At 43.5% G+C, this 19,563-nt stretch overlaps 1 protein-coding gene across 2 annotated transcripts in view; it reads left to right on the top strand.

Moving 5' to 3' along the window:
- Positions 1–17,295, top strand: part of lrrc73 (leucine rich repeat containing 73) — a 47,659-nt gene extending 30,364 nt beyond the window's left edge. For both annotated transcript variants that reach the window (XM_072550691.1, XM_072550690.1), the window contains 3 exons: positions 1,099–1,199; positions 4,974–5,163; positions 16,734–17,295. In XM_072550691.1, the coding sequence (XP_072406792.1) occupies positions 1,099–1,199; positions 4,974–5,163; positions 16,734–16,804 (362 nt within the window). In that variant the 3' untranslated portion in view covers positions 16,805–17,295. The remainder of the gene's footprint in view (positions 1–1,098; positions 1,200–4,973; positions 5,164–16,733) is intronic.
- The last annotated feature ends 2,268 nt before the right edge of the window (positions 17,296–19,563 follow it).

The raw sequence follows: 19,563 nt of genomic DNA, 5'->3' as shown, positions 1-19,563 counted from the left end.
TTTCTGGAAATGCTTTGAGGGGGTCTGGTCCGTAACATACATCCTCACAGAATTGTTCCAGATCAGAAAACAAAGATATAGCCTTTTGTATTTGCATTGGCTTTTCAAAGGAATAATTTTCTTTATTGCACTTCCTGGCCTTCTCCCATTAGCCCTGAACCTTCTTTCTTTTCAGATAACAATCCTATTCCCTGTTAAATGCCTTTATTGAACCTGCCCCCTCCCCTTGCACTCTGCAGCACTGCATTCAGATCCTAACCACTTGATACAAGAAAAGGCTTTCCTCGTTTCTTGTGTTTATTACCTTAAATCTGTGCTTTCTCCCTCTTGATCCCTTTGCTAGTGGGAAAGACTTGTTCACCTCTAATCAATCTACTTACCTCATGATGTTGAATGCCTCCGCCAACTCTCATCATGACCTTCTTTACTCCAAGAAAACAGTGCCAATTATCTGCCTTATGGAAGTAACTGAAGCTTCTCATTCATGGAACTATTTTCATAAATATTTTCTGTACTGTGTTTGATACCTTAACATCCTTCCTCAACTATGGTTCCCAAAACTGTCTCAGTGCTCTAGTTAAGGCTAAGCCAGTGTTCTATTTATGTTTATCATAATGTTCTTGCTTCAGTACTCTGGGCCTCTGTTAACAAAACACTCAATGCTACATGACCATAAGATCATAATATGTAGGGGCACATGTAGGCCATCCAGCCCACTGAGTCTGTTCTACCAATCAATGTGATAATGGCTGATCTGATAATCCTTACTTTCTACCTTAAACCCATGTGTGTGTTCTAATCATTGATTACACATTCTGAACTACTTTAATGGAAAGTGAAAAATTCGATGATTTAATTTCTTTATTTGTCTGTAAGAATGTATCAACGTGATTGGCTGCTTACCTGCATGATGACATCACTAATACTGAACACCTGAAAACAAACACTTGCAATTGTCAAATTCAAACTATGCCCTTTGTGGGCAGCTTTCTAAGCAGTTAATGGTGAGTGCATCACTTCACTACTGACTACAAAATGCAATCAATGGTATTTCTTCCCTTGATTCCCAGGTTCTAGCCTGTGTTTACTCTTCTGCAGGTGACCACATTGCAGGGATGTTAGCAGTTGCTGTGGCTTCTAGTCGGACCCTAGAAGTGGTGGACCTGGAGGGGACAGGCCTTACGAATCAGTCAGCTCAGGTACGCGGGCACCTGTATTTATTCAATAATTATATGCAAGCTGTAAATGAGCTGTTTATCCAATCTAGCCTCTTCCCTATGCATAGCAACAATATCAAGCATCATTTAAATCAGAATTATGCCTTTCAGTTTTACATGGTGCCCTTTACTCAGTGGAAACATGGGGGAACAGTTGGAACTTCTCCACTGACAGCTGGGTGTTTGCAAATAATGCCAATGGTGACACAGACTTATCTACTTCGAGTTTTCATGATACTCCAAACACTGAACTTAATATTTTTGGGTCATACCTGCAGTTTCTATTTCAATTCAGCAGCTAAATAGTTGTCATGAATATTTTGCCGATAATTCTATATATTTTTGCTGCTATATTTTGACTGACACAAATGGATTTCCTAATGAGACTTCCCAAATCTAAGGTGTTTGGAAGGATTACAGGGATATCAAGAGATACATTCTGTGCACACAGTCAGCAGATTCAATGTGAGGACACTGAGCCAAAGTGTGACTTGGATTGAATTTGAAGTTTGGAATTAGGTTCGTGTGTTGCCAGTATTTGTAGAAAGTGTAAGTACCATGCCAGAGTTCGCGGTTAACCTAGAGGAAGCAATGAAAGTTTGAAGAGAGCACGGAGTGATTCTGTGGGTTCAGTGGACTAAGAACAATTCCGATTGTGACATAAGATGAATGAAAGTTAGAAATTGGTGAGCATTTGCCTTCTCTTATCTAAATTAAAGAACCTTAAAGCAATAACATTAACTGAATCAATAATAAGAATATACAAACAAGTATGACTGCAGGCATTAATTAAACTTTAATTCAAAAAGAATAAGGAAGGCAGGACAGATGATGAGTTGCAGTTATGGAAAGTAATATTTAATGGACAACAGTTTGATCCACAACTACTCCATCTACAGTAAGTATCACCAGATTGAGAGCTTTGCTGCAAGTTAATAAGCTGATGTTCCCATATATTTTCTGCAAAGAGACAGTGATCATGTGGTTGGAAGTTGCAGATAAAGGACGCTTGTTGATTTACAGCAGTGCAATTTATAGACAGTAGAATACATTGCCTCTGCACAAGGTCCAAGGGATGAATGGTGAAGATGGTGGACAAGCTGTCAATCAACAGGACTGTTTTGTCCTGGATGGTGTTGAGCTTCATGAGTGTTATTAGCTGCACCCCTCCAGGCAAGTGGAATGTATTTCAAGAGAAGAGATAACAGCAAGTAAGTTACTTGCTGCAGGTGTCCTAGCCTTTAATCTGCTACAGTATTTATAATGCTTGTTCAGTTCAGTTTCTGGTCAATGGTATGCCCTAGGATATTGATAGTGTGGGAATTCAGTGATGGTAATGTCATTGAAGGTCCGGAGATGGTGGTTAGATTGTCTGTTATTGAACACAGACATTGCCTGGTACTCATGTGGCACGAATGCCACTTGCCACTAACCAGCTGAAGCCAAGATATTATTCAGATCTTGCCGCATAGACACAGACCGCATCGTATCTAAGGCATCATGAATGGTGGTAAGCATTGTGCAGTCATCAGAAAACCTCCCCATTTCAGTCCTTATAGTGGTCATTAATGAAGTGGTCAATAATGGTTGGGCCAAGGGTATGGTTTTGTTTCCACTGATTCCCATTCCAGTTTTTCTCAAGCTCTTTGATATTTTGTTCGGTCAAATACCATATTGATGTCAAGGGCAGTCACTCTTACCTCTTCTCTGCCTTCACCTGACAAAAGGGCAGTGTTTTAAATGCTTGTGATTTCAAATAAACCTGTTGGACTCTAACTCTTCTGACTTTGTCCACCCCAGTCCAACACTGGCACCGCCACATCTTTTCTCATCTCTACAATTCAACAAGGAGGGCAGTGGCAGAGTAGTACTGTCAGAACTCTAGGCCCTCCATAGCAGATGGTGAAATTTAAATTCACTAAAATCAGGAATTAAAAGGTAGTTTGATTTTACCAGGTAACCATTTAATTTTTTTCAAAAGTTCATTCATGACCTGCTCTCATTAGTCAAAACGTGTGGCACAGCAGGTCAGGTAGCATCTGAGGAGCAGGAGAGTGGACGTTTTGGGCATATGTGCTACACATGTGCTATACGTGATTCCTGACCTTCAGATGATGTATGGTTCACTCTCAACTGCCATCTGAATTGGCAGGGCATGAAAATAAATGCTAGTCGTACCAGTGATACCTACACTCTATTAAAATGGCCCTATATCATCATTTGGAGCACTTCATAGTCCTCATGACTTTCTTTCATGGAAGGCAATTCTCTCTTGCAACAGATGTTTACTTTTAATTCAATGTCCTGGATTTCTGCAGTTAGACTAGATTCCCTACAGTGAGGAAACAGACCCTTCAGCCCAACCAGTCCACACTGACCCTCTGAAGAATAATCCACCCAGACCCATTTCCCTCTGATGATGCACTGAACACTATGGGCAATTTAGTATGGCCAATTCACCTAACCTGCACATCTTTGGACTGTGGGAGAAAACCAGAGCACCCAGAGGAAACCCACGCAGACACTGGGAGAACGTGCAAACTCCACACAGACAGTCGCCCGATACTGGAATTGAACCTGGGTCCCTGGTGCTGTGAGGCAGCAGTGTTAACCACTGAGCCACTGTGCCACCCTGCAATTGTCTAAATCTTTCTTAAAGCCATAAAGTCTTTAAAGCTATAAATGTTTAGTGTTGTTCATGGTTCCACTGACATCTCACAGTTATTACTTGGTAGTGTGAGTCAACAGTACCTACCACTGATCACAAAGTCATATTTGGTACAGAATGTCAACTGCTGGCAGTTTGCAGCTGGGGTAGAGTGCTGCCACTAACTGAGTTTGAACAAGAATGATTGCTTACCTTTGTCCTATGGTATAGTGGTAGCATTCTCACCTCCGGACCAGAAAGTCTAGGATCAAGTCAAGATCTGATGGACACAGAGGCATTTGTAACAAGAATTTATTGCATGTTAGCAATCAGGTACAAGTTACTATATAAGATAATCTTTGTTACTGATGTATGGGGAAACCTGTGGGATTTAGGTCACCAATCCATAAGGTCCTTCACTGTTCTGCCAAGCCAGCGTGATGGCACGAGATGAAGAGGATCTTAATGCAGTCTTCAACATTAACCCTTTTAGTATCAGACACAGGCATGATGGCTTAATGATTGGCTCCTATGCTGTTCATCTTTGAACTAGAAAGGGCATTATTTAAGCATTTTATATTAATTTAAAACATTGGTCGAGATTTAACAAATGAAGTATTTCAACTCAATGGGATCTTTTGTGCCAGTAAAGATTCAACAGAATCTAAATCTACATTTTACAATGGTTGCAAGAAGGAAGTCTAATTAGCTACTGTTTTTGACTTAAATTCATACTTCAGAAATTCAACTCGGGAATTAAGTGACAAATTATGGTATTCAGAACTATTCTGAAGAAGGGTCACTGAATTTGAAACATTCACTCTGTTTTCTCTCCACAGATGCTGCCAGATCTGCAGAGTTTCTCCAGAAATTTCTGTTTAGTTTCAAATTTCCAGCATCCATAGTTCTTGGCTTTATTCACTCTGATCCCCAATGCTTCCCAGGGTCTGGTTGAGACCTTCTAACCCATACTCAGTGAAAGCATTGAAATTGCTGTATGGAAGTGGGTATTGTTCATGATAAGTTTGGGGTGTCATGTTATTTTGTAAAATAGTACAGTGAGATTCCCTCCCAGATCAATAATTCTGAATTTGTTTTGTCCCTCTCAGATATTTCTGGACATGGTAGAGAATTATCCCACCTCATTACGGACGCTCATCCTAGCAGAAAATAATATCAGCTTGGAACTCCAGCAGCAAATCTCTGATCTACTTTCTGAGGGAGAGGAAGAGGAGGAAAATGAGAATGAAGGGCAAGAAGATGCAGAAAGACAAAAGGAAATCTGGATTGCTCAGAGCAGTGAGGAAATGTGCTTAAATATGTGTCAGCTATTGTGGGTGTGGGGTACATCAGGCCAAAGACCTGTTATACATATCTCTGACATCAGAAGGAGTGGATGTTGCTGACAGAATCTATGACTGTCACAGATGGGAATGGATTCTGATGAGTACCCAACATGTCACTGTTCTGACATGTATGCTAGAGAGTATGGTAATCCATTAGAGTCACTACATTAGCTCAAAGAAACACACTTTTGAATGTTTCTCGGAGATATGGTTAGGTGCTAAACAAGTACAAATTTTTCTTCCTTGGTGGTTTAAAGTCGATACTGACACCTGAGTAGGTTTTCTATGTATTCCTAGCAATATTATTCTCCAGTCAGCTGCTCCATCTGACTGCTTACTCTATTTAATCATCTATTTCCATTCCTGTTCTTCACTCTGTTTCCTCGATCATCAAAACATAAGACTGTAACAAATAACAGCCGGAGGAAGCCACTTTGCCTTCAAGTCTGCCCCTACATTCTGTAGATTATGGCTGACCTTCCACAGGCCTCAGTTCCTATTTGGTACCAGCTCTTTATAGGCCCCAAATCCCTGATTTATCAAAAATTATCTTACCCATCTTCAAATGATTTCAGTGATCTAGCTTCCTCAACTCTCTGAGATGGAAAATTCCAAATGTTCACTACCCTCTTAAGAGAAGAAATCTATTTATATCTCAGTTGTAAGTGTTTCTTTATTCTCTAACAGTGCCCAAGTTCAAGACTCCCCAGCTCGTGGAGCCATTTTCTCAACATCTATCCAATCAAGGCCTTCTTCCCAATAATCAGCCTACTGATTCTCTTTTGAACTGCCTCCAATTCCAGTGTAATTTTTTTTGGATACAGAGACCAAAACTGGATGTAGTTCTCCAGGTACAGACTCATTAACACCCTGCACAGTTATAACAAGATTTCCTTTTTATTGGTGGGTGCAATACAGGCTTCGTTGGCTGGCCAGCAGTTATTACCCGGTCCTACTTGTCCTTAAGAACCTGGTGGTGAGCTTCCTTCTTGGAAATGCTGCAGTCCCTGTGCTGTAGGTTGACCCGCAATTCCCTTATGGAAGGAATTCCAGGATTTTGACATAACGACACTGAAGGAACAGTGATATATTTCCAAGTCAGGATGGAGTAGACTGATAGGGTGGTAATTTGCCAGGTTAGATTTGTCCTGTTTTTGTGTGTACGGGTCATACCTGGACAATTTTCCACATTGTTGGGTAGATGACAGTGTTGTAGCTATACTGGAACAGTTTGGCTAGGGTAGTGGCAAGTTTTGGAGCACAAATCTTCACTTCAGTTGCCGGAATATTGTCAGGGCCCTTGGTTTTTCAGTATCCAGTGTCATTCCTTGATATCAGGTGGAGTGAATCGAATTGGTTGAAGACTGTCATCTGCGATACTGGGGACCACTGGAGAAGGTAGATCATCCACTGGAGAAGGCCAAGATAAATCACCCGCTCAGCACTTCTGGCTGAAGATCACTGCAAACGTTTCAGCCTTTTGCTTTCATATGTAAGCTGGAAGATAGTGGCCAAAGTGAAAGCCTTAGAAAATGAAGATGAAGAAAAAGTAATGGAGAGATAAGAAGTGGGTGAAGTGGGTGAAGAAACATCACAATAACAACAGCTTGAGAAAAAGTACAAGGGAAACCAATGGGGCTAAAGTCTAATAGGTTGCCATGGCTTGATTTTAAAAGAAATAGCCACAAAGATAGTTTTAATAATCTTCCTGGAATCATAGAATCATAAAGATATACAGCATGGAAACAGACATTTCGGTCCAACCCGTCCATGCCGACCAGATATCCCAAACCAATCTTGTCCCACCTGCCAGCACCTGGCCCATATCCCTCCAAGCCCTTCCTAATCATATTCCCATTCAAATGCATCTTAAATGTTGCAATTGTACCAGCCTCCACCACTTCCTCTGGCAGCTCATTCCATCCATGTACCACCCTCTGTGTGAAAAGGTTGCCCTTTAGGTCTCTTTTATATCTTTCCCCTCTCACCCTAAACCTAGTTCTGGACTCCCCAACCCCAAGGAAAAGACTTTGCCTATTTACCCTATCCATGCCCCTCATAATTTTGTAAACCTCTATAAAGTCACCCCTCAGCCTCCGAAGCTCCAGAGAAAACAGCCCCAGCCTGTTCAGCCTCTCCCTATAGCTCAAATCCTCCAACCCTGGCAAGATCCTTGTAAATCTTTTCTGAACCCTTTCAAGTTTCACAACATCTTTCCGATAGGAAGGAGACCAGAATTGCACGCAATATTCCAACAGTGGCCTAACCAATGTCCTGTACAGCTGCAACATGACCTCCCAACTTGTGTACTCAATACTCTGACCAATAAAGGGAAGCATGCCAAACGCCTTCTTCACTATCCTATCTACCTGCGATTCCACTTTCAAAGAGCTATGAACCTGCACGTCAAGGTCTCTTTGTTCAGCAACACTCCTTAGGACCTTACCATTAAGTGTATAAGTCCTGCTAAGATTTGCTTTCCCAAAATGCAGCACCTTGCATTTATCTGAATTAAACTTCATCAGCCACTTCTCAGCCCATTGGCCTATCTGGTCAAGATCCTGTTGTAATCTGAAGTAACCTTCTTTGCTGTCCACTACACCTCCAATTTTGGTATCATCTGCAAACTTACTAACTGTACCTCTTATGCTCGCATCCAAAGCATTTATGTAAATGACAAAAAGTAGAGGACCCAGCACCGATCCTTGTGGCACTCCACTGGTCACAGGCCTCCAGTCTGAAAATCAACCCTCCACCACCACCCTCTGTCTTCTACCTTTGAGCCAGTTCTGTATCCAAATGGCTTGTTCTCCCTGTATTCCATGAGATCTAACTGTGCTAATCAGTCTCCCATGGGGAACCTTGTCAAATGTCTTACTGAAGTCCATATAGATCATGTCCACCACTCTGCCCTCATCAATCCTCTTTGTTACTTCTTCAAAAAACTCAATCAAGTTTGTGAGACATGATTTCCCATGGACAAGCCATGTTGACTATCCCTAATTAGTCCTTGCCTTTCCAAATACACGTGCATCCTGTCCCTCAGGATTCCCTCCAACAACTTGCCCACCACTGAGGTCAGGCTCACTGGTCTATAGTTCCCTGGCTTGTCCTTACCACCCTTCTTAAACAGTGGCACCATGTTTGCCAACCTCAGTTTTTCAGCACCTCACCTGTTATTATCGATGATACAAATATCTCAGCAAGAGGCCCAGCAATCACTTCTCTAGCTTCCCACAGAGTTCTAGGGTACACCTGATCAGGTCCTGGGGATTTATCCACCTTTACACATTTCATGACATCCAGCACTTCCTCCTCTGTAATATGGACATTTTGCAAGTTGTCACCATGTATTTCCCCACATTCTATATCTTCCATATCCTTTTCCACAGTAAATACTGATGCAAAATTCTCATTTAATATCTCCCCCATTTTCTGCGGCTCCACACAAAGGTCGCCTTGCTGATCTTTGAGGAGGCCTATTCTCTCCCTAGTTACCCATTTGTCCTTAATGTATTTGTAAAAACCCTTTGGATTTTCCTTAATTCTATTTGCCAAAGCTATCTCATGTCCCCTTTTTGCCCTTCTCCAATTTAGAACTTCAACTTTTAGATCTGGTCTATCCTTTTCCATCACTATTTTAAAACTAATAAATTATGGTTGCTGGCCCCAAAGTGCTCCCCCACTGACACCTCAGTCACCTGCCCTGCTTTATTTCCCAAGAGTAGGTCAAGTTTTGCACCTTCTCTAGTAGGGACATCCACATACTGAATCAGAAAATTTTCTTGTACACACTTAACAAATTCCTCTCCATCCAAACCCTTAACACTATGGCAGTCCAAATCTATGTTTGGAAAGTTAAAATCCCCTACCTAACCACCCTATTTTTCTTACAGATTTCTGAGATCGCCTTACAAGTTTGTTCTCAATTTCTCTCTGAGTATTCGGGGGTCTATAGTACAATCCCAATAAGGTGATCATCCCTTTCTTATTTCTCAGTTTCACCCAAATAACTTCCCTAGATGTATTTCCAGGAATATCCTCCCTCAGCACAGCTGTAATGCTATCCCTTATCAAAAATGCCACTCCCCCTCCTCTCTTGCCTCCCTTTCTATCCTTCCTGTAGCATTTGTATCCTGGAACATTAAGCTGCTAGTCCTGCCCAACCCTGAGGAGAAAGTGAGGACTGCAGATGCTGGGGATCAGAGCTGGAAATGTGTTGCTGGAAAAGCGCAGCAGGTCAGGCAGCATCCAAGGAGCAGGAGAATCGACGTTTCGGGCATGAGCCCTTCTTCAGGAATGAGGAAAGTGTGCCAAGCAGGCTGAGATAAAAGGTAGGGAGGAGGGACTTGGGGGAGGGGGTTTGGAAATGCGTCGATTCTCCTGCTCCTTGGATGCTGCCTGACCTGCTGCGCTTTTCCAGCAACACATTTTCAGCTCTGCCCATCCCTGAGCCATGTTTCCGTAATTGCTATGATATCCCAGTCCCATGTTCCTAACCATACCCTTGAGTTCATCTGCCTTCCCTGTTAGGCCCCTTACATTGAAATAAATGCAGTTTAATTTATTAGTCCTACCTTGTCACTGCCTGCTCTGACTGTTTGACTCACTTCTGTTCTCAACTGTACCAGTCTCACATTGAAATGTTTCCTCACTATCTCCCCACCCCCACCTTACTAGTTTAAATCCTCTCGAGCAGCTCTAGCAAATCTCCCTGCCAGTATATTAGTCCCCTTCCAATTTACATGCAATCCATCCATCTTTTACAGGTCATTTCTACCTCAAAAGAGATTCCAATGATCCAAAAATGTGAATCCTTCTCCCATACACCAGCTCCTCAGCCATGCATTCATCTGCTCTATCCTCCTATTCTTGCCCTCACTAGCTCATAGCACTGGGAGTAATCCACATATTACTACTCTCGAGGACCTCCTTTTTAAATTCCTGCCTAGCTGTCTGTAATCTCCCTTCAGAATCTTAACCTTTACCCTTCCTATGTCGTTGATTCCAATGTGGACAATGACCTCTTGCTGACCCCTCTCCTCCGTGAGAACATTCTGCCCCCTCACTGAGACATCCTTGATCCTGGCACCAGGGAAACAACACACCATTCTGCTTTTTCACTGCTGGCCACAGAAACATCTGTCTGTACCTCGGACGAGAGAATCCCCTAAGACAATTGATCTCTTGGAACCCAACGTACCCCTCGTTACATTAGAGCCAGTGTCAATACCAATTTCAATATCAATCTCAATCCTTAGATTCTGGAAATGTCTCAGACCTTTGGAAAGCTTCCAATGTAACACATTTATTCAGAATGTGCCGGAGACAAGAAACAGACAACTATAGACAAGGTAGCTTAATAGCTGTCATTGGAGAAATGTTAGAGACAAAAACGAGGAAAGTACAACAAAAAACTGTCGCACTAAAGTATTTGGGGGCTCGGTACATGAATCACAAAAAGCTATAATCCAAGTTCAGAGGAAAGCAAGGAAGGTAAATGGAATATTGATCTATATTTTAAAGGAAATGGTGTATTAAAAATAGGGAGGTTTGTTCTTCAGGTCACAGCTTCACTACTGTGAACAGTTTTGGTCCACTTGGTCTAAGGAAAGACACAGTGGCTTTGGAGGAAGTTCAGAGAATGTTCATTCAGTTTGATCCAGAGATGGAGAGATTTTATGAGGAAAGGTTGAGTAGGTGGGCTTGTACTTATCAGAGATTAGAAGAATCAAAGGAGACCTTATTGAAACATTTCAGATTCTCAGGGGGTTTGATAGGATGGATGTGGAAAGGTACTTTGCTCTTGTGAGAGACTTGACGACCATAGGGCCTCATTTCAGAGTAAGGAGTTCAAGCATTTAAGCCAGTGATGATGAGGAATTATAGAGTCACAGAGATGTACAGCATGGAAACAGATCCCTCAGTCCAACTCTCCCATGCCAACCAGATATACAAAATTAATCTAGTCCCATTTGCCAGCATTAGGCCCATTTCACTCTAAACCCTTCCAATTCAAATACCCATCCAGGTACTTTTTAAATGTTGTAATTGTACCAGCCTTCACCACTTCCTCTGGCAGCTCATTCCACACACGCACCACCCTGTGTGAAAAGGTTGCCCCTTAGGTCACTGTTAAATCTCTCCCCTCTCACTTTAAACCTATGCCATCTAGTTTTAGTCTACCCCACCCCAGAGAAAAGTCCTTGTCTATTCACCCTCTCCCTGCCCCTCATGATGATCCAACCTATTTCAGGTCACTCCTCACCCTCCCAACACTCCAGAGAAAATAGCGCCAGCCTATTCAACTTCACCCTATAGCTCAAAATCTCCAACCCTGGCAATATCCTTGTAAGTTTTTTCTGAACCCTTTCAAGTTTCACAAATCCTTCTTCTAGCAGGGAGACCAGAATCTCATGCAGTATTCCAAAATAATTAGAGTTCAATTCCTAATGATGAAATTCAAAATAAATTTAATCTGAAAATGAAAATGTTGGTATCAATAAAGTGTTCATGAATCTGCTGAGTGAGAGTATAAACTTATTTAGTTCGATACTGTCTTTAAGGAAGTAAACCTCCACTCTTCCCCAGGCCAGCCACATGTGGCTCAAGACCCTTACGAATGTAGCTGAATCCTAACCACTGAAGTATCCTATTCAATTGCATTAAATGACTACCAGTAGCTGAAGACAGCTGCCACTTTTGCTTTTTAAGAGCAACTGGGAGTGACCAATAAATACCAACTTGGTCAACAACTCCCCCATCGCAAATATTTTAAAAAATAGATAGATCAGCACTTTTTATTTCCTGATTTCTTTACAATTGGGTAAACTGATTTCCCAGTGTCCTGGGATTCAGTCATTGCTATTTGCATATAAGTAAGGAAAGACAAACACAAAAACCTCAAAACTGGGGCTTTTTCACGAGAACAGTGCAGGTTTCAATACTCTCCTGGCTGGCTTTGAGTTTTATACTTATTCTAACTTGTGTCAAACTCCTAATTATCTATCACTAGTGTCCATAGATTGCCAGTTCAGCCAAGGTCTAAATTTAATTCTAAATTTCATCAGAGTCTTCAATTGGCCATACTCCCTGCCCCATATTTCTAACTTCCTCCAGCTAAACAACCTCTCGAGCATATATTGTTTTCTGTCAGAGGATGGTGAAGCTGTGGAATTCATTACAACAGAGGGCTGTTGACATTGGATTGTTAAGTATATTCAACGTTGAGCTAGATAGATTTCTAATCATTAAGGGAATCAAGGGTAAGTCAGTAAACTGGAATTGAGGATTATCAGATCAGCCGTGATCTTGTGGAATGACAGAGGAGACTTGAGTCAAATGGCTTATTTCTGCTGATATGTCTTATGACCGTACTGTCTAAATGAGATAAACTTTAGGAAAATATGCAAAAAGAATAAAAAGGAAGTGTACTATCTTCAAGCTGAGAGATTGCAGAGCTCTGAGTTCAGCAGGATCTGGGTGTTCCCATGTTGAATTGCAAAGAAGTTAATATTCAGGGAAGGCAAGTATTTAGGAAAGCTAATAGAATGTTATAATTTATCACAAGGGGAATTGAATACAAAAGTGGGATGATTATGCTTCAGACATAGTGTACAGGGCAGTGATGAGACTACATAGAGTCACACAGCACAGAAACAGACCTTGTAGTCCAACTCATCTGCACCAACCAGACATCCCAATTTGACTTAGTCCCATTTGACATCATTTGGCCCATAGGAGAAAGTGAAGACTGCAGATGCTGGAGATCAGAGTCGAGAGGGTGGTGCTGGAAAAGCGCAGCAGGTCAGGCAGCTTCCGAGGAGCAAATGTCGAAGCACCAGACTCTCGATCATCAATTGGCCCATATTCCTGTAAACCCTTCCCATTGATATAAACATTCAGATAGGTCCCCTCTCACCCTCTAGTTTTGCACTACCCCACTCTCACAAAAAGACTTGGGCTATTCACTCGATTCATGCCCCTAAAAGATCTAAAAGATCACCCCTTCAACTCCAATGATCCAGAGAAAAAAGCCCAGCCTATTCAGCCTCTCCCTATAAGTCAAAATATCCTCCACTCCCGGCAACATCCTTGTAAATTTTTTCTTCACTCTCATAAATTAAACAACATCTAAAATCTGTCTCAGCGTGGCATTATATTTCGCTTGGAAGTCAATGGGGATGGGTGGTACATTTCACTGGCTTGATTTATAGACCTTTGACCTAAAAGGATGGTGACTAAAGCTATTGGAGACCAACCAACTCTGGACTATTGTGCACAGTATTAGTCACCAAATTTAAGAAAGGATATAAATGTATTGGAGGCAGTTCAGAGAAAGTTTGCCTTATTAGTTCCTTGAATGGTCGAGTTTTCTTATGAGGAATGGTTGGACAGGTATCAGCTGGAGTTCAGAACATTAAGAAGTGACTTTATTAAAATATATAAACTCCTGAAGAGTCTTGACAGGGTAGATGTGGCAGCTGGTGACTCATGAAGTTCCACAGGGGTCGGTGTTGGGACCACAACTATTCATGTTACACATTGACAATCTGGATGAAGGAACTAAGGGCATTGTTGCTAAGTTTGCAAATGATATAAAGATAGGTAGTGTTGGAGAAGCAGGGAGGCTGCAGAAAGATGTAGACACACCAGCCAAACAGCAAAGAAGTGGCAGATGGAATACAATGTGGCAAAATGTGAGGGTATACATTTCAGGAGAAAAAAATAGAGGCATAGACTATTTTCTAAATGGGGAAAGACTTTGGATATCGAAAGCACAAAGGGACTTCAGAGTCCTAGTTCAGGATTCTCTTAAGGTTCCCCAGGATCTGATCAGGTGTACCCTAGAACTCTGTGGGAAGCTAGGGAAATGATTGCTGGGCCTCTTGCTGAGATATTTGTATCATCGATAGTCACAGGTGAGGTGCTGGAAGACTGGAGGTTGGCAAACGTGGTGCCACTGTTTAAGAAGGGTGGTAAGGACAAGCCAGGGAACTATAGACCAGTGAGCCTGACGTCGGTGGTAGGCAAGTTGTTGGAGGGAATCCTGAGGGGCAGGATGTACATGTATTTGGAAAGGCAAGGGATAGTCAACATGGCTTTGTGCGTGGGAAATCATGTCTCACAAACTTGATTGAGTTTTTTGAAGAAGTAACAAAGAGGATTGATGAGGGCAGAGTGGTGGACGTGATCTATATGGACTTCAGTAAGGCGTTCGACAAGGTTCCCCATGGGAGACTGGTTAGCAAGATTAGATCCCATGGAATACAGGGGGAACCAGCCATTTGGATACAGAACTGACTCAAAGGTAGAAGACAGAGGGTGGTGGTGGAGGGTTGCTTTTCAGACTGGAGGCCTGTGACCAGTGGAGTTCCACAAGGATCGGTGCTGGGTCCTCTACTTTTCATTATTTATATACATGATTTGGATGAGAGCATAAGAGATGTAGTTAATACGTTTGCCGATAACACCAAAATTGGAGGTGTAGTGGACAGCGAAGAAGGTTACCTCAGATTACAATAGGGTCTTGATCAGATGGGCCAATGGGCTGAGAAGTGGCAGATGGAGTTTAATTCAGATAAATGCGAGGTGCTGTATTTTGGGAAGGCAAATCTTAGCAGGACTTATACACTTAATGGTAACGTCCTAGGGAGTGTTGCTGAACAAAGAGACCTTGAGTGCAGGTTCATAGCTCCTTGAAAGTGGAGTCGCAGGTAGATAGGATAGTGAAGAAGGCGTTTGGTATGCTTTCCTTTACTGGTCAGAGTATTGAGTACAGGAGTTAGGAGGTCATATTGCAGCTGTACAGGACATTGGTTAGGCCACTGTTGGAATTTTGCATGCTAGTCTGGACTCCTTCCTATCGGAAAGATGTTGTGAAACTTGAAAGAGTTCAGAAAAGATTTACAAGGATGTTGCCAGAGTTGGAGGATTTGAGCTATAGGGAGAAGTTGTATAGGCTGGGGCTGTTTTCCCTGGAACATCGGAGGCTGAGGGGTGACCTTATAGAGGTTTACAAAATTATGAGGGGCATGGATAGGGTAAATAGACAAAGTCTCTTCCCTGGGATGGGGGAGTTCAGAATTAGAGGGCATGGTTTAGAGTGAGAGGGGAAAGATATAAAAGAGACCTAAGGGGCAACTTTTTCATGCAGAGAGTAGTATGTGTATGGAATGAGCTGCCAGAGGAAGTGGTGGAGGCTGGTACAATTGCAACTTTTAAGAGGCATCTGGATAGGTATATGAATGGGAAGGGTTTGGAGGGATATGGACCAGGTGCTGGCAGGTGGGACTAGATTGGGTTGGGATATCTGGTCAGCAAGGACAAGTTGGCCCAAAGGGTCTATTTCCGTGTTGTATATCTCTATGACTCTATGATTCTATAAGATGCAGTTTCAGCTGGTGGTTAAGAAGGCAAATGCAATGTTAGCAATTATTTCCGAGTGCTCAAAAGCAGAAGCAGAGAAGTGCCGCTGAGACTTTGTAAGACTCTGATTAGACTGCATTTGGAATATTGTGAACAATTTTGGGCCCTGTATCCAAGGAAGGAATTTTTGGCATTGGAGGGGGGTCCAGAGGAGGTTTACAAGAATGAGCTCAGGGATGAAGGGCTCATCGTATGAGGAGCGGTTGAAGACTCTGGGTCTGTAGTCGATTGAGTTTAGAAGGAGGTTAAGGAAATTGATTGAAACTTACAGAATAGTCTGGATAGGGTGGACATGGAGATGTTTCCACTAGTAGGAGAGACTAGGATCCAAGGGGACAGTATCGGAGCGGAGGGAAAATCCTTTAAAACTGAAAAAAAGAGGAATTTCTTCAGCCAGAGAATGGTGAATCTGTGGAACTCAATGCTGCAGAGGGCAGTGGAGAACAAATCTTTGAATGCATTCAGGAGAGCAATAGATAGGTTCTGGATTAGTAAGGGGATCGAGGGTTATGGGGAAAAGGCAGGAGAATAGGGTTGAGAGACATATCAGCCATAATCAAATAGCAGTGCCAATCCAATGGGCCAAATGGTCTAATCCTGCTCTTATATCTTTTGGTCTTTATTATGCTTACTTAAGCATTGCCACATTTTTTACTGGCAGAGCATTTCACAAAGTGTGCACGCGCAGGACTTTCCACACAATACTATGTGAATCTTTCAGGGCTGTCAGCCAGTCTCATTCCAATTCTGCCTGAAACATCGATTCTCCTGCTCCTCAGATGCTGCCTGAGCAGCTGTGCTTTTCCAGCAACACACTCTTGACTTCGGGGGTATCAGGAGACTTAGCAACTTTATCATTTATTATTTGTCTGAAGCAAGCTTGTATGGTTTAATGAAGCTGCCAGCCTGGTGCTGACACTGAGGCTGCAGTGCAGCAGGAAGTGCACCCTTTAGTATTGGAACACAGATAAATGCAGCAACTTAAACAGCACTGTGCTGATTCAAAGAATAAGCTTCACTTAAAAAGTCTGAGGTGTCGTTTTGTTCAGAGTTCTGCATTACTTGCTCTGACTGCAGCTATCTCTTTGTCTACAGATCCGGAATCACAGGCTATCCTCATGTCAACACACCTTGAAGATTCATTGCTGGCAGAAACAGAAATGTGACAGCAGATGTTGGATCCCTACTGTCGTGGGATGTACTGCTCTACCATTCACCCCTGTCTTTAGGTGCTGCTGTTGGAACTGATTGGATCATTTACAGCTATAACCCCCTGTGTGACACTGACCCTACAAGCACTGGAGGGGAACCTCCAATCACCTCACATCATGCCACTTTATATTTGTGTTTATTTATTTTAACAACTTAATTTAGTCTATATCACAATAGTCATTGCACTGAAAATGTAGTGAATTTTGTAAAGCACTGAAGGTATTTGATGTGATAATGCACAGAGCTATGAACGAACGAATGAATGAAGAGCATGGACTCGATGGGTCAGGTGGCCTTCTGGGAAGCAGATTATAAAGGGCCTGGCATTAGCTCAGTTGTCTTTTCCCAAGATGATAACTGTGCTGTCTTTGAAATAAGCAGGTCGGAAAATCTCACAAAAGCTAATATTTCCATAATGTTTTGTCAGTAAAAATTATTGACTGGATTAGTGAAGTGCCTAATTCTTATTCTCTTCGATTGACTTCACATGAGACAAAGTGACAATAAGACAACTGAACTAGCAGGAGAATCAAATCCTTCTCAATCCAACAAAGTTTATCTTTCCATCTCCCATATAATGTAGGTGAGATACGAGGAAATAAAGTTGAATCTTATTGGATTAACAGGAACTGTACCAATAATATCAGAGTAGTATGGGCCTTTCATGAAACACAACACTGGGAGCAGCATCCAGCGGAGAAATCACTCGTAAGGTTGTGCTGACTGGAGTAGGGAGGCTGGTTATTCTGCAGGAAGTGGTTCGTCACTTCATCCCCCAGATCTTTAGCTGAAATCAGGAGGGAGATGAGAAGCCCCTCACTGGCATTGCACAGAGCCCTGTCACTGGCATTGCTCAGGAACCCCACACTGGCATTGCTCAGGAACCCCTCACAGGCATTTCTTAGGAACCCCACATTGGTATTGCTCAGGAACCCTGTCACTAGCATTTTTCAGGAACCCTTCACAGACATTGCTCAGGAGCCCTGTTACTGGCATTGCTCAGGAACCCCTCACAGGCATAGCTCAGGAATCCCTCACAAGCATTGCTCAAAAACCCCACACTGGCATTGTTCAGGAACCCCTCACAGGCATTGCACAGGAACCCCAAACTGGCATTGCTCAGGAAGGCCACACTGGCATAGCTCAGGAAACACTCACTGGCATTGCACATGAACCTCAAACTGGCATGATGCTCAGGAACCCCACACTGGCATTGCTCAGGAACCACTCGCAGGCATTGCTCAGGAACCCCACAGTGGCATTGCTCAGGAACCCCACACTGCCATTGCTCAGGAACCGCTCGCAGGCATTGCTCAGGAACCCCACAGTGACATTGCTCAGGAACCCCACACTGCCATTGCTTAGGAATCCCACACTGGCATTGCTCAGGAACCCCTCAGAGGCACTGCACAGAACCCTGTCACTAGCATGGCTCAGGAACACCACACTGGCATGACACAGGAATCCCACACGGGCATTGATCAGGAACCCCACACTGGCATTGCTCAGGAACCCCACACAGGCATTGCTCAGGAACACCACACTGGCATTGCTCAGAAATAACATACTGGCCCGATGCGCAGGAACCCCACACAGGCATTGTTCGGGAACCCCTCACAGGCATTGCACAGGACCCTGTCACTGGCATGATGCCCAGGAACCCCTCACAGGCATTGCTCAGGAATCCCACACTGGCATTACTCAGGAACATCACACTGGCATTGCTCAGGAACCCCTCACAGGCATTGCACAGGACTCTGTCACTGGCATGGCTCAGGAACACCACACTGGCATGGCTCAGGAATCCTACACTGGCATTGCTCAGGAGCACCACACAGGCATTGCTCAGGAACACCACACTGGCATTGCTCAGGAACCCCACACTGGCATTGCTCAGGAACAACACACTGGCATGATGTTCAGGAACCCCACACAGGCATTGCTCAGAAACCCCTCACAGGCATTGCACAGGACCCTGTCACTGGCATGGTGCTCAGGAACCCCACACTGGCATGATACTCAGGAATCCCACACTGGTATGATGCTCAGGAACCCCACACTGGCATTTCTCAGGACCCCCACACTGGCAAGACTCAGGAACACCAAACTGGCATTGTTCAGGAACCCCACAGTGGCAAGGCTCAGGAACCCTATACTGCCATTGCTCAGGAACCCCTCACAGGCATGACACTCAGGAACCCCACACTGCCATTGCTCACGAAAATCACGCTGGCATAGCTCAGGAAACCCTCACTGGCATGGCACAAGGACCTCAAACTCGCATGATGCTCAGGAACCCCACACTGGCATCGCTTAGGAATCCCTCACAGGCATTGCTCAGGAACCCCACACTGGCATTGCTCAGGAACCCCACACTGGCATAGCTCATGAACACCACACTGGCATTGTTCAGGAACCCCATACTGGTGTGGCTCAGGAACCCTACACTGGCATGACTTAGGAACCCCACACTGGCACAGCTCTGGGACCCCACACAGGCATTGCTTAGGAACACCCCACTGGCATTGCTCAGGAACTCCACACAGGCATTGCTCAGGAACCCTCACAGGCATTGCACAGGACCCTGTCACTGGCATGATGCTCAGGAACCCCACACTGGCATTGCTCAGGAACCCCACATTGATATTGCTCAGGAACCCTGTCACTGGCATTGCTCAGGAACCCTACACTGTCATTGCTCAGGAACCCCACA

Source organism: Chiloscyllium punctatum, chromosome 3 (assembly GCF_047496795.1).
Source record: "Chiloscyllium punctatum isolate Juve2018m chromosome 3, sChiPun1.3, whole genome shotgun sequence".
NCBI classification, from domain to species: Eukaryota; Metazoa; Chordata; class Chondrichthyes; order Orectolobiformes; family Hemiscylliidae; genus Chiloscyllium; species Chiloscyllium punctatum.
This window is presented reverse-complemented; position numbering and strand designations above follow the sequence as displayed.